The sequence below is a fragment of the Nyctibius grandis genome, chromosome 33 (genome assembly GCF_013368605.1).
Source record: "Nyctibius grandis isolate bNycGra1 chromosome 33, bNycGra1.pri, whole genome shotgun sequence".
Taxonomy (NCBI): Eukaryota; Metazoa; Chordata; class Aves; order Nyctibiiformes; family Nyctibiidae; genus Nyctibius; species Nyctibius grandis.
The window spans coordinates 4608166-4623807 of NC_090690.1; the positions used below are offsets into that span (position 1 = coordinate 4608166).

General features: G+C 43.5%; 1 protein-coding gene across 1 annotated transcript in view; it reads left to right on the plus strand.

Annotated features, from left to right (window-relative positions):
- The window catches only part of ANTXR1 (ANTXR cell adhesion molecule 1), a 99262-nt gene that overhangs the window by 40893 nt on the left and 42727 nt on the right, over positions 1-15642 (plus strand). Inside the window, exon 13 of the mRNA XM_068421421.1 lies at positions 13529-13624. Within this exon, the coding sequence (XP_068277522.1) occupies positions 13529-13624 (96 nt within the window). The remainder of the gene's footprint in view (positions 1-13528; positions 13625-15642) is intronic.

Consider the following 15642-nt stretch of genomic DNA (forward strand, 5'->3'; position numbering starts at 1 on the left):
GTGTTTAAAGGAGTCATACATACAGCTAAAACAGCCTCAGAGCTTCTGCCTGTGCTTTCAGATCTGGGCACTTTGGAATCCACTTGCCTGGACTGCAGGTGTCCCTTGTGCTTTGAAGGACTTTTTGTTTTCCCTAGCTTTCTGCTTCCTGAAATGTGGCAGACTTCAAGGTTTGCAGCCCAAAAAAAAGTGCAAGGGGTGTCAGAAGTTAAACTGTGTGGGTTCTGTTGTATTCTGCCCCTTGCTTAATTGCTTGTGCTTTCCAATATCAGAGTACAGGCATGAGTGTATATGCTTTTATACCTCCTTTTCCATGGGACTCAGGGAATTGCTGGTTTAGGTTCCCAAAAGAAAATTGCCAGAAGTGCTTATATTTTGTTTTTTAAAGTGAGTCTCCAGGCTTTCCTGGTACTTCACTGCAGTTCTCTCATCTCTGTTGAAAGGTAATTGACTTTTCATTTAACAAAAGAAAACAGAAGATGTGGGAGAGACTTGTAAAGATGCTTTTGCTGCAGAGGGTCTTTCAACATTTCCATTTTAAAGTACATTTTGGGAAGACTTGCAGTCACATAGAAGTGATCTCAGCTGGATCAGGTGGAGCAAAATCTCCATTTAGAAATGAATCAAAATTCTTCTCAGCCCAGTTATTTTCAAGCCTGAGGGATGAAACAGTCCAGAGGAGGTCTTTGGGGATTTTATTTTGTTTCTCATCCTCAGGACTTTCAATATGAGTTTTTAGAGGCAAGAGTTGATTACACGAGAGGCCCTTTTAAATCCCTTGTGATAAGTATCAGTCTGGAATTTGCCCAGGCACATTAGCCAGCAAATCAAACTCCAAATGCAAGGTCTGTCTGTGTGAAGTGTCAGTCAGAGCAAAGCTTGACTCCCTGATCTCATGCAGGGGCCTTTAGTTAAAGGTGGAGTTGCCATTTTCTGGAGGTGGTGAAAAGCATTGACTGTGGAATTGTGTGGCATCGCTCAGTTTTCAGAGTGCAGTCTTTACCTCCAAGAAGAGTGAAAGAAAGAAAAAAGATAGAACCAGGTTAGTAGAAGAGAATTGTTTTGGTGAATGTGACTCCCTTTCTTACCCTCATGTTAGTTCCTCAGGAGCAGTGCTTTTGTTGTGATTTGTTATCATCTTGGCTTTTCTTCTGATTTTGGTGGGTCTGAAGTCTCATGGGAAGGCTGGCTGGACAATGCCAGATGCCCTCGAGATGCTAAAGTGTCAGAACATACATCTGTCTGTCAGGGGTGGGAAATAAAGGCACGCTGGAGAGAGATGAGGGGTGTTACACCCACTGTTTTGAGATTATAAAGCAAGCCTACCCCAGTTAATCGCCTCCCCACGGGTGGCTAGGGGCTGCAGCATGCATTCTCACAGATACCCAAGTGGGGCAGGGCAAGAAGAGCCTTGTACTTCAAGGGGGAAGAACTGGGAGGTCTGTGTCCTGCTCACCCTTGCAGGGTGCCTGCAGCAGCCCTGGAGAGCCGGGCTTGGTAGGCAGGAGCCAGTGAGGAGCTCTGTGGACAAAAAGGGGCTTTGCTTGTTGGAGGAGTGCAGTGATTTCCATTTATCTGTCAAAAATGGGCCAGACACAGGAGCTGTTGTGGTTGGGCGAAGCATTTGTTTTATCAAATTATGGAATGCAGATGAAACCCTCTAGCTCAGGGCAGAATGACACTGCATGTAAACAGCGAGCTTGCTTGTGCCCTCGCTGAGGATGGCCAATACTATTTTTCATTCAAAGGTTTTGCTGACTGCACACCCCAGACTGAGGATTACTGGCTGGCTTCTGGTAAAGCTGCTAACAGTGGCTGGGTTTATTTCAGAAGCAAGAGGGTAACACTGTGTAAATCAGGGCCTGCAGACAGAAGTTTAATCCTGCTCCCCACTAACTTATGCATTACCCAGTTAAACTAAGACAGGGCTGTCCTGAGTGTGATTTAGGGTGTTATTTGGCCTGGGCTGTGTGACCACTGGCAGCTACCCCAACAGAACAGGGGAATGGCTGGAATGAGAGTGTTCTTAAGGCTTGGAGGCAGTGTGTGCTGTTTATATGCTTAGCTGGGGGATAAGATGCCAGCATCTCCAGTATGACAAAACTCAGCTGGCTGGAAGTATTTGATGAATTTGTCTCTTGGCTTGCTTGTCTTGGAGAGTTACTAATTTATTTCTCTGAAGTTGGTTTTTCAATATCTGTACCTCTTAAATAATGTTTTTCTTTCATTTGAAAGTTCTCTGTGGGGGAAGGAATCCCCCTTCCATCCAGAGGGCAATGAGGGTGTGTTGTTACTGCGTTACCTGAGCAAAACCATGCAGGGACATCCAGGTGACCTCTGCTGCTGGCAGAAGGTGCTAAATGGCAGCCCTGAATACTGAAGGCTGCACAGGCCAGACATATGTAGGGGCAAGGCATTGCTTCTACAGAAATGTCCTTAAGGCTGTGCCATCACACTGGCCCAGAAAGAAGCTGGGTTTGTTCCTCTGTGTTCTTCTGGACAAGGTAATCTCTTCTCTGTAGAATCCAATGTGGATTTAAAACCCATCCTCTCTCCAACACTTGGAATCAGTTGTGACTGCTTGGATTGAGATTTCAGGAGAAGACCACCCTTGAAAGCGTTCTTTAGGAGGCTTGTGGGTATATCCTGGGCGTCTGTTCAGCAACTAGGTCCTCCAGTTCTGAGTGTCAAGGAGCTACTTTGGTTATAAATAATGTCTAGTTATCAGAACTTGTCCCTGTCTATGTTGCTTGTCTCAGACTAGACAGAGGCCCCTTCTGTGGGGCAAGACACCCCCACCCACCTTCTGCTGACGTTCTTACATGGCCTTTGTACTGCAGTCACGCTTATGGATCTGACTTGCTCCAGGTGCTGTGTAACCACAGAAGGCTAAGACAGATCCTGCCCCAAAATTGCTGCTGTCTACCTCCTTGCAGCAAGGCTATTTACCTCAAATGTTACAATGCTCTCGCTGTCAGTCAGGCTTTCAGCTTTCCAGTGCCTCAGAAAGGCATCCTCTCCCAGGGTGGGCTGGGCTACCTGCTTGGCAGGTAAATGGGGTGCCTTTGTTCTCTGCTGCAGGGGGCTGTGCAGTATGCTGGCAGAGGCCAAAAGCACCCAGTAAATGAATAAAGCTGTCAGTGATCACGATAAGGGCTTCAGAAACAACTGGACACATTTAGGTGTGACTTTACAGTGCCTGAAGAGTATATTTTCACATCCCATGAAAGACTGAATTCTTGTTGCCGTGATCAGTTTCCTCTCTCTTAGCTTTTAACACTAGAATATTTTTAACATGCCTGCATTTACAAGAGAGACATTAAGGCAGAAAATAAAGATTAATGTGGCCTCCAGCCCCAGTCTGGAAGCTGACAACATATATTGCTACAGGTGCTATGTGGTTGCACGCCTTCTACCTTTTATCTGACAGACCAGAATATCTTCATTGGGTGGCACATAATTAATGATGAGAGTTTAAAAAGTAGTTTCATTCTACTGCTGATGTCTGTGGACTTTTGATAGCTGAAGGCACCAGGAATTATAGTTTACTCTCAGTTGAACATAAAAACCCTATCTTTCAACAGCAATAGTGTAAGGCATAAGACCACAAATGCAATGGGAACTGAGCATCCTCAGCTTCCACTAGTGCTAGGACTTTTAAAAAGTATATATGTTTCATCTTCCTCAGCTGCCAGTCTCAACATACCACCAATTTTTATACATGGAGCTGTCCCACATCAGGCTTTAGTGCTATGAACACAGTATGCACTGCTTTCACTTGCACCTGTTAATGGCTGGGGAGTGTGTGCTGTGCTTTTCCCACTGCTTGAAAAAGAATTAGGTAATGGCTCATGGAGTTGGGAAGCTCTTAAAAAGGGATTTACTCCTGTTTTTGTGTCAGGAGTTTGAAGAACTGAAAGGGAGAAAGTATTAAATGCTGCTTTATGAATGTGTATGCATGCAGATGTGCACAGAGCAGGCTGCATGGCAAGCATTGTCAGGAAAGGGAATGTGCAATAGAGGAAATAATTTACAAGGCAGCGTTTAGGGGCAGGAAGTCAATTCTACTGTGCTGACTTGGCTGCTGCCAAGTTCTTCAATGCAAAAAGAGAGCATCTCGGAGAGGAGCCAGGGGGAGAATTAAAGTAAGTCTTTGTTCATTTTCTAAAATGCTCCCAGAAGAGGAAAAACCACTAATGACCTCTTGCACTAGTAGCTCTGACTCAAAACTGGAATGGAGGTGAGAACTGCAGGGCTGCAGTGACAGTGTAGAACAGGTCTTCCTGGGCAGCTCTCGATTGGAAGAGCAAGGAGCATCACGAGATGATATTCCTATACTCCCTGTATCGCCCAGTGAGAAACACGTGATGCTTCTCTGCAAGAGGGTGAGACAATGGAGGTACCCACACGTGGGCTGGGAGAACGTTTCTGTGGCAGGATATTAGACTTGCTGTAGACTAACACTGATTGAAACTCATTTTTATTTGCCATGTGTATCCAGTTCATAATGGATGTCTGCCCAGGTCACACCCTGTTCCTTCAGGAGGAGGGCTGGGGGATTACGCTTGTAAAAAGGAGCGCCCTTCAGCTGAAAAGGGACATGCTGGGTCAGGGCAGTTTGGGGAAGCGACTGCATTTGGGAGGCATATGCAGTGCCTGAACTGGGTTTGCCCCTGTAAGCTGGGGTCCTATCCAGTGCCATCGATACCGTCCCCTCCTTACCCGAGATGCTGGTGCTCCAGAACCACCCTTGGATGGGGAGATCTCAAGGTGGTGAAGCACACTGCCGGGCAGTTAGCCCTTCCACAGTCCTGGGTAGGATTTCAGATTTTGGAAACCAGAGGAGAGCTGCTGGCGAGCAGGTGGGCCAAGGCAGTCCTTGGCTGTGGAAAAGGGGTTTCTTGAAGCTATACATGTGGAACTGAATGGATGCAGTGGCTTATTGCACCTGACAGCAGCTTGGGGCAAGAGAAGGCCTTGCACAGGCAGATCAGAGAACTGGTTATCTTATAATGAAGCAGTTATCTTGGTGGCAACCATTAATAAATGGCTTGGGATGATTGGTGAGGTGACAAGTGGGGAACAGGCCTATGATTCTGGATAGAAATACTCCCTCTGGTCTCACATTTCCACTTGCAAGGGTGCAGGAGCGATTGAAGTCAGCTAAAAAGGAGAACTTGGTCTCTTAACCTCGCCAGGTTTTGCATTTGACAAAAGGAGGTGGGTACGGGCACAGTTTTACTACATCTGGGTATCCTGGTTTTCTGCCTGTGGCTGTTTGAAAGACTGAAGGAATTTGCACCTTTGAGTTAAACAATAGTGGATGAATTTGATCTTTAAATATGGAGAAAGAAAAAGTTAGAAAATCAAGCAAGCACTGCAGGCTTGTAGTAAAAACTAATGATTCCCTTCACTGAAGGCCTTTTTATTCAAAAGGAATGTAATTCAGTGCTAAAGTAGAGTTTTTTCAATCGTGACTTTGTTCTGGGCTGCACAATTAAGGCTCTGCTAGTTATCAGTGTTCCTAAATGTGCAGGCAATTAAAGTGCATTCACTATTGTATCAATAGAGGCTTTATGAAAGTGCAGAGTAAATTTAATGAGTGCTTGGCTAGGCCCTTGACCTGTATATTATTAGTTGAGGTATTGCTCTGTGGGAACTCCAGGGCATACGATTTCAGGTTTATTTCTAAAAGAAATTGCTCTTAAATGCTTTATGCTGCAAATATAATAGGCAGTGAATGTTTTTGCTAACACAGGTCACCCTAAGAGTTAAGTCTGCAGAGACTATTTCACTCTAATATTGCTGCATGGGCTGTTTATAATACCCTTAAGTGTGGTAGGCAGATTACAAACAGCACGTTCCTACGGCTTGGAAAGTAGGGATCCACAAAAGAGACCGATAAATTGGGGGTGGGGGCACAATCACAGAATGGAAGTTTTGAAAAGTTTTAATTTGGAAACATCAAAATAGTTTGTGGATATGCAGATTTTTTTTTCCTGGGACAGTGCTGAAATGAACTACAAAATATGTGCTATAATCTCTGCACGCACGTACACCTCTAATAGTCAAATCCCATTTAACATTTAATTGAAACAGAGCACTTTGAAACAGCGTGTTTGAAACAAAATGTTTTATTTTACTGAAATGTTTTTCCATTGAAAATGTGATTTCAATTTAAACTGAGTTTCAGAAGGAAACTTATCCCAAACATGTATTGTTGTGTGGATTCAGGTCATGCTGGCATGCTCTTAACCTTGGCAGACTCATGGTGAGCTGCCTGTGAGGAGCTTCTCCTGTCCAGCATGGGGGGGGCCCACCAGTGTTAGCTCAAGGAAGGTGCTCCTGAGATTTTTTTGAGTGTTGCTTAAATGCTACAAATCTCATAGACATGCACAGAGGCAAGACATTCCAGAGCTGTAGCGTGCTGTTTTCCTTCCTTTCCTGCCTCGCAAAGAAGTAAACCCAAATCAAGCCATAAATGGTTGCTGTTATGACAAAGTCTAATTCCACAGAATTTTGTCTGCTATTATTCCAGTTGCTATTGACCTCCTGAAATGGGTTTAGCATACTTCTTATTAAGGACTGCCTTCAGGCACAAATGGAAACCAAAATAACTGCTTAGGTTTCACCTCAAAGATCTTGTTGTTTAGCTGCAAGTGTTGGGGGACAAGAGATGGCTGTTTCAGAATAGGAGCTCCTCAGAACTTGCTCACTCAAAACAGAAACACCTACAACCAAACATGTACTGTCAGGGGGAGCACTCAAGCTGCTGGCATTATTTCAGTGCAAATGTGTGTACAGGTTGAACCTAAAAAGAGCGCTCCAGAGGCCTCTGCTTTTGTGCTAGCTCATTTCAGGCCCATGATGTCCCAGCCACAAAGCCAAGGCTCACACACTCACCTCCAGAACAAAATCGAGGCCTGACAAGATGCTGTGAGCTCTGCCTGGAGCTGTAGGGTGTGATTATGAAAATGCTCATCTGTAGTTAGAGTGCTGACAGCTTGCAGCTTGGAGGCCCTGCTCCCTCTGATCTCTGCTGCTTCCTGCAGTGAGGCTGTTAAAATTTGACACCTGAAGCTTGATGATTAACAGGTAGTGTCATGACTAGTAGAGACCTGAGCAGATGTTCAGTGGCATGAAGCGTTACCACCATTTTTAGCCTTTAGTTCAGAATAGGTCTCTTGGCGGTGAAATTCAGGGGTCAGGAGCTTTGCAGCAGAAACAGTAACAGGATTTGGAGCCTTTTACCAAACCAGATGGGATGTCCCAGGGAACTAGAAAACCAAAGAGGAGGGCAAAGACCTTTGGACCTCAACACCACTGAAAGGAGAGGTGCCTGTCTTCTGAAGACTGCTGAATCCCAGTGCTGATGGAGAGTATATACAATTGAAGAGGGAAAGCTCATCAGTCTGTGTGGTTTTGTCATATTGTGTTTTCTCAAACTATCCCACCAGACCCCATTGTATTTAATGCAGGATCCCAGATGCAGTGCCTTACAGGTGAGGCACTAGCCCAGGGCTGGACAAATTTGACTTCTACCATCAGTTCTGCTGAATCTGCCTTTCAGAAGACTTGCTAACACTTCTGTTTAGCTGGAAACCTCTAAGTATTTCTTCTGAAGGAAAAGTTCAGCTTGTTTTTGTAAGCATAAACACAGCGATCGGGGATTAGAGAATTGTTTTCCCTGACCAAAGATCTTTCCTTGTAACAGAGGGAGTAATGATTACTCCTCCTTCCCACCATGTGTTTGCCTGCTCTGTTTGGAGTGTGAACTCTTCAGGACAAGGATTGTTTCTTGCTCTGGGTTTATACGGCATGTGGTGAAGGGAGGTTTCACTGGTGTTTATACTGGGCTGTAAAGCAAATAACGTGGGATGCTGGAAAAGTCTTTTGTAAGTGGGCTCTCGTCTCCTTTCAGCTCTGGAAGGAGAGGAGGGAAACAGATCATTTCCAGAGGGGCATCTCATTTCTCAGCACAGTAAACTTGGAAAAAAGGAGCTGAGAACACCTATACTGGCTGACCTAGAGCAGGTGTTTCTCGCTTGCATCCTGTGCTGAACTTGGCTCCCACTCAAGCAGCTTCACATAGACACTGTTCAAAGAGGCTAGCATTGCAGAACAGTGTGTTCAGTGAGTTTTCATTTCCTTTTAGAAATTAGGCCAGATTGTTTCTCTTATATTAAAAAAAATTCCTGTGTGTGATAAAATAAATCATCAGTTTCTGTTGCCATGATGGGAGAGTCCCCAAGATAGCTGGGAAAAAATGGAGAGTGTTTCCTTCACAATAAAAGCTGCCCAAGTCTCTCTGGTATGAAAAAGCAGGGTCATCCTTTGTGTTCCCCTCCACTATTGACTAAAGGACATTAAAACTGTTTCTCCTTTCTCTGCAGGGAGAAAACCTGTGTCAGATTTTGGATGCTTATTTAAAACTGTAGTCAAGATTTTCATAAAGCTTTTTAAAAGCACTTCATTCTTTTCCTACTGACACCTCTGACTGCTTTCAGCATGTTATTGCTTTTCCTGCTTGGAAAATGTAAAAAAGATTCCCCCCCGTAATGTACAGACACTGGACTGGGATACAGGAGCCATTCACATCTTCTCTGTCTCTGGAATGACATTAACCATGTTTCTGCTCTTTGTAAAGCACCTAAGGTTTAGCAGTGATAAGTGTAACTCAAGCTGTTATTCCTGTAGAGTCACTCTGAAGTGAGACTTTGTATGGCTGACTTCCCGCTGCTGTTCCCAGTTCTTGGTAGCAGTGCAGATGTTTCTGTGTTCCTAGCCCAATCATGACAGCAGCTTTCTAGCCTGCCTTGGAGGTGACATCACGGGGCTGCGTGGCAGCCTTAGGTCCTCTGCTGCAGCTAAAGACTCCCACGAGCTCTTCTGCACAGCACAGGGGACTGATAGGCTGCCTGTAGTCCAGAAAGCAGCGAGTTGATAGGGTGTGTCACTCTTTGCTGGAGTAGTGAGTGGAGAACCAGATTAAACAGAGTATTTAGAGGTCCTACTTTCCAGTGAAGTCTGTAGGAGTTAGGACTAAATCCTTTTACTGAACCCAGCCTTCAAGGCCTACTAAAGCCAAGCACTTGATGCATGTATTCAACAGAAGTCCGTCCCTCTTCAGCATAGCATGAAGTCAGCACATTTAAACACATGCTTAAAGTTAAATCCATTTACTGCTGTGGTAACGAGCATGCATGCTACACACCTCCCTCTCTCTATAAATCAACAGTGCATTAATTCGTCAGCCCCAGTATATGAGCACATTTATTAGATGCACCTTGTACTTCATTCATCACTCCTGAACGTCAGCAGTCAAAGCTTTTGAGGGCCTGTGCACTTTGGGGTTGTTATTCCAGGTTACCTTTCTGGAATGGCTGATGTGTGCTGCAAATGCCAGTGCAGTGAAGTGAGAAACTAGGAAATAAAATCTTAAAAATAAGACTGGAAAAAACCAAACCAAACACAACAAAAAATACCCACGTGGTGCATAGTAGCATTTTTTGGAAACCCCTCAGAAGTAAGCCCTAGTTCCATTGAAATGCCAATGAACTGATTTATGTTTGTTTATGAACTGATTTATGTTTGTTTCAATGTTAGAAGCATCAAGGATATCTAAGATGAAACAGGGGCCTTAAAATCACAGATTCTGTCTTAACTGTGTCTCTCTGTGTGATTGCATACATGCTTCCTGGGGCAAAATTTTAGGAGCTTGGTCTTAGGCAGCAACCTCAGTAGGCAAGAGCAGAAGCACTCTGGAGGGTGAGTCACTTCCTCTGTGGCACAACCATCACTAGAGTTACCATCTGTGTTCCCTGACTGTTAAAGGAATGTGCACGCACCTAGTTTAGACTAACCTTTGTGTTAGGCTCTTCCCAGGGATTACATTCATGCCTTAGAGGAGTGTGTTCCTCTGTAGGACAGCACGTACCTGAATGTTTGTGGGTAGATGTAAGGAAATAGCTGATGCCATTTACTGGATCAGACTTTGCCATCCCTCCCCTCTTCTCTCCAGGAGTACTGACAGTCCAAGGGGTGGGCCAGGTTTCTGTCTGGTGACAAAAGGATTCTCCAAGTCACAGTCTGGCTTCTCACAGTCTGTAACCGTTCCACAATAACTTCTGAATGAAAGCATGTATGTGTATATACCTATACACGTATATATGTATACCTATACCTCATACCTATGTGTGAGGAAATGCCTCTAATGTGTCCTGTTTCAGACTCCTTGGTATCTTTATATTTTACAGTATCTTCCAGAAGTTGTTGTCCATTGTGCTTCAACTGCCAGCAATACTCGTAGCATTTTCTTGTCCTTGTTGGACTTTGGCAGGGAGAAGGAGGCTTCAAGGCACAGCTGCCTTGCTTTCTCTACCAGATTATTTGTTTCAAAGTCTGTGCAGTAGAGTTTTAACATGTCAGATGTGTAGCACGTTGAAAGGTTATTTAAAGAGCGTGCTCTTTTTCATAGAATCACAGAATCAACCAGGCTGGCAGAGCCCTCTGGGATCATTGAGTCCAACCATTGCCCTGACACCACCCTGTCAACTAGACCAGGGCACTAAGTGCCATGTCCAGTCTTTTCTTAAACAAATATTATTCATATTATTGTTTTTTTTGATACAATAGCAAGGCATTTCAAAACAGTGACTCTAGGCATCATCTAGGTCTTCAACAGTTGTCAAGAAGCAAGTTGCTAATGTTTTACTCTTCCCATCCTGACAAGTACATCAGCTGTCTGGCTTTTCTCAGCCGTTCAGGTGTAAGGGAGTTTTAGGCTGTTGATCCCACTGTGGGTAGAAGCACCACAGTTCTATTTCAGTGTGAGTAGTCGAGATGAATCCCTATGGGAAAGGGCTTCAGCAACCGTGTGTATTTAGGGGCTAGCCACGCTTTGTCCTCATAGATATTTTTTTAATGGAAAATTCGCTAGTTCAGTGTTAAAATTCTCCTCTTTTGTGTTTAAAATGAAAGTTGTTTTCTTGCTCTGAATTGACAGCCTTTATTCAATAAGTGTTAAACACAGCTCATTGAATTATGCTGTGGTTCAGTGTTTCCATGAGCATTCGGATTGTTCGTCCAAAATTTGATTTAAAAAAAAATAATGGAATGAAAACAGACATTTCAAATGCTTCAACCCTTTTTAACTAGCTATAAGACTGGGAGAAAGATTTCAAAATGTCAGTGGAACTTTTGCAAGCTATTTGAGCAGGCTTATTTTCCTCCTTGTTTATTATTCAGCTTGCATAAGTGGCAGTTTCTGTCTAAGCATAGTTCTAGCTGTGTAAAACCATAGATATCACACAGAACGATAGCTAAATTCTAGCAGAAACTGATGAAATAAAGATAAAGCAAACCAAAAGCAGAATTCAGGTCACTTTGGATGATTATAGTAGGATTTATTGTGTATATATGCTGTGTCCTGGTTTGACTTGCTAGGGTTTCCTCAAAGCTCAGTTTACAGCAGTGACGGCGCAGTCAGAGCAGATGAAGACAGGATTTGCAGCTCCTGATTAAGGGTCTCAGCTTGACACTTTGTAGCTGTGGCTGAGCCTAGACAATTCAGTTCGTATTTATCTGGAATATTCTTATGTTTGTTCAAATATAAGAAAAGGAATTAATCCAACCAGAATATTTTTTTGAGGCTGGTGGTGGTGTTCTGTTTCTGGTATCAGAAGAGGGTTTATTCCTGCAGACTTGCCAGGCAACACCGGCTTTAGGGAGAGGCATTACCTGAGTGAGAGATGCAAGATCTGGCAAATCAAAACCTTTTAAGTCCTCTGGACTGTGTTGCTGCTGCGATACACAGAATACCAGCTGGCCACATCAGCTGCCTTGCAGAGAAACACATGTGTTAGGGTAATGTAAATTGGTCTTTACAGGTTGTCTTGCAAGGGGAAAAAAAAAAAAGGTAAAAATAAATTCTGTTTAAAAAAAATAAAAAATCTCCGGAACAAAACAGCTTAAAGGCCACTTTAATTTTTTTCCTATTTTTGCAAATTTATTTTAGAGTATTCTTAATGACAAAATATTTGTTTCAATATAGAGGCAAAAGAGGCAGACAACAATTAGACATAAAAAGCCTTATTTCTTCTACAATTTCATGGCAGCAGAGAGTCAGGATCACATTTTCTAAAGCGTTGAATATCCACAGGTTCCATTTTGCAGATGATGGATGTGACTTTATGGTGTCTGTCTCGAGGAACAGCACCAAATGTACAGCTCTGTCTTCTCAAACGAGCTTTTGGTTTGTGTTGGGGTCCAAGTTCCATTTCCAGAGACGTCTTGGGTGAATTTTTCTCCTGTGTGGACTACCTCTCTTTTGCTTCCAAGTGTCAAAGATCAGGTTGTCTTGATCCAAGTTCTCCAGAAATTCCTTCTACAACAGAAAAGAGTTTGGAAAATGCTCTCAACCTGATTGTTTTTTCCATTACTCCTTCCATTACGGTATGATGGGAGATCATCTGGCCACTGAATTACAGTGACTTAAGCAGGAACCCAATTTTCCCATCTTACGGGTCAGTCTGCTCTTGAATGTGTCCTTAATCTGGCATTGTGATCTTGACACTTGGGTGGGGTTTTTTAAATGTCTGGCTCTTTCATCAAGAACATCTCAAACAGGCTCGAGTCAGGACTGCCTGCTTGCTTATCTCGGAGTAGGATGATCTCGGGGAGGAGAGGTGTAGGGAAGCTGGCATGCCTCAGGAAGCCAAGAACGGCTGGTTTGGGTTAAATCTGAGCAACAAGAAATAACACACATTTGGTTTTGATTGTGATATTGAGCTGGCTTGCGCAGCAGTTTGCATTGTTAATTGATATCAGAGAACTGCAAATGCCTTTTTAAATGGGGGAATTATCCCAGTGAGAGAGGAAAAGGATCTTCTAGAGTCAATGGCTTCCGATGTGGAAAAACACTGTGTTGTTGTGATGGTGGGTATGTTCAAGTCTCCTCGAAAAGCTCATGGCAGAACTACCCTGACTCAGCACTGCTAAGAAAAGCAGGATGACCTGAGTCATGGGCCCATAGAGATCTTGCTTCAAGTTTTCTGTTTGGAGTAAACTTTAATTCTGACATCACTTTCAAATTTATACTGCAAGAGGGGAAAAGAGCTGCAAAGAAAGGAGAATGCTTAAGCTGCAGTGAAACATTGTGCTGTGAGCTCCTTAAAATATTTTCTCCAGTCTTCATAATGCTCTGAGGAACATTACATTAATTTTGATCTCAAGTGAAATAAGTGTTTTACATAGTTTTGAGGCTCAGAAAATTGAGAGAAAACCTATAACTCTCTGGGAAGGGAACTAGAGGTCTCAGCCTCTTTGCAATGAGGGGTGGAGGGGGCAGGTGCCACATTTGGATATATGAGGAGGGAGGAAAACTGCATTTTGTCTGAAAAATAAACAGAGTATGGCAGTGGTCTTTGGGACATGTACTCGGCTGGAAGCAGGATGCACAGGGGAGGTACTGTAGAGAGGGGAGGTTTGTGTTATTGGTGCTTACATGCTCTCTGTCCTTCTCTTCCAGTCAGATGGGACCATCCTGGCTATCGCTTTGTTGATCCTCTTCCTCCTGCTGGCACTGGTTCTTCTCTGGTGGTTCTGGCCTCTTTGCTGCACAGTGGTAAGTGACAGAAATCGTTATCACAAAACAGTAATTCAGTGTTGCCCGAATGTAAGAAATGAGTGGGAAGGAGGCAACGTTTTCCAGTAAGAAAGAGCACAGGACTGGTCACTGAACAAGACTGCATTTCTTCCATTGCTGGCACTGGTTTATGCTTCTATTTCATCTGCCTGATCTTTGGATTATACCCATGAAACAGCAATGTCGTTAACATACAGAACTTGTCAGAAGCCTTTTCATCCTATTTATTGGTCACAAAATGGAAATGGTTTGCAGAAACATGTTAGTTGCTGTGCCTTTTTAGGAAGGAATGGCTTTTCTGGATGTTCTAATCCCTGTGTCAGTATCTCAATGCTGGAGCTGGAGGGCTCCTGTAGCAGGGCAGGCATGTTGAGCCCAGGCTGGGCTCCTTGTTCTGCCTCAGGTACAAGGAAAAGGTGTTTCTAAGTGTGCAAATTTTTGCAAGATTAACTTTTTTCCTGGCTCACCGTGTCTGGAGAGCACTTTGACATATCCAAATGACAGTTTCAATAGTAGTAGGACTGTGCTTCACTGGGCATTATCTTTCCTCTATACTTTTTCACAAAAGTGTTCTATAGAGTTAAAAAGCACAGTCACAGAGTTAATAATTTAAAAAGGCAGACAGAAATGAGGAGAAAACAGGAGAGAAGGAAGAGGTCAAGGGAGGCAAGAAGGAAGTCACAGGACTTGAGACAAGCTGTTCTCTCACACGTTACCCTGCTGTTTGTCTGCAAGGACCTGTCATACCCCTGTACATCTCTGCTGATCATCCCCTAAGGCTGCCTTTTGCAATGAAGAGCAGGGCTAAGGCTGATTATTGTGGAACATAGAATACAGTGAAGCTCTGCTCTTGCTTTGGGTCTTGTTTGTGCTGCAAATATAGAACAAGAATTAGGGATGTACAAATGTCAGCAGAATTGGAGTCTGGTTTTGGTGACTGGCTGTGTGTAAAGTTTCAGATGCTTCTTTTAAGACTGCCCGAACTGGCTCCAGTTTTGGGGTCACTATCATTATTCCTGATTTTAAATTACTTACCCAGTGTTGGAAATTTGCACCATGTTTTACCAAACCTATGATCCGGTGCTAAGAGTTTTGGAGACACGAACCACAGGAGCAGTCACATTTGAGGGTGAGTCTTTGTGGTGAGATGTATTTCTCTATCCAGAACAAGGATGGAAATATCACAGGAAAAATCTTAGTTGTCTGTTTCTGCTTCTGGCTAGAAATGCCAGGGATAAAATGCTTCTTTTCACAGTAGTTTGGCACCTCTGTCCTGAGATGAAAACCAGAAAGGAAAAAACATTTATTTAGACTTTGCAGAACAATAATAAAAAAATAAATTCTAAAAATGGACAAAGGCTTAGCAGTGTGGTAGGTTGCTCAGAGTTATTTGTCTAAACTAGATGGCACATTCCCAGAGAAGTTAGGCCAGCTTCTTTGTTGGTACATCTGCACAGAAGTCAATGGAGATGTGCCCTGTACACATTTACACTTGGATTTAGGGGAGAATTGAGGGGATACAGAGGAAAGGCTCTAAGTGATGCTGCTGTTTTAAGGTTCTGCTACAGGAGAGAGATGAAGCTGATAGGAAGGCGGCATGAATAAAAGCAGCCAGGGTATGGAGTAAAGGGAATATGGAGCTATGCATCGAGAGGGTAGTATGGGACTACTCCAGTGGAATGATATGAGAATAGTGGTCATAAAACAGCATTCCTGAAGTGAGAAATACAGTCCAGATAAGCAAGGCAGGTACAGCAGAGATAGGGAGTCTCTTGTCCACATGAAACTTTATAAGCTTAATATTTTCCAGAATTAGATTCTATACTTAAAAAATTTAGTGTAGATAAAAGCTTTTCCTCACCCTCTCTCCTCCTTTACCTCCCACATTCCCTCTTAGTGGGGTCTCCAAGTGGGGACTATCTCACTGATATTTTCCAAGTGTCAGTCAAACTCATCCCTCTACTTGCTGCAAAGATTTTAATTCAATACCCTGTATG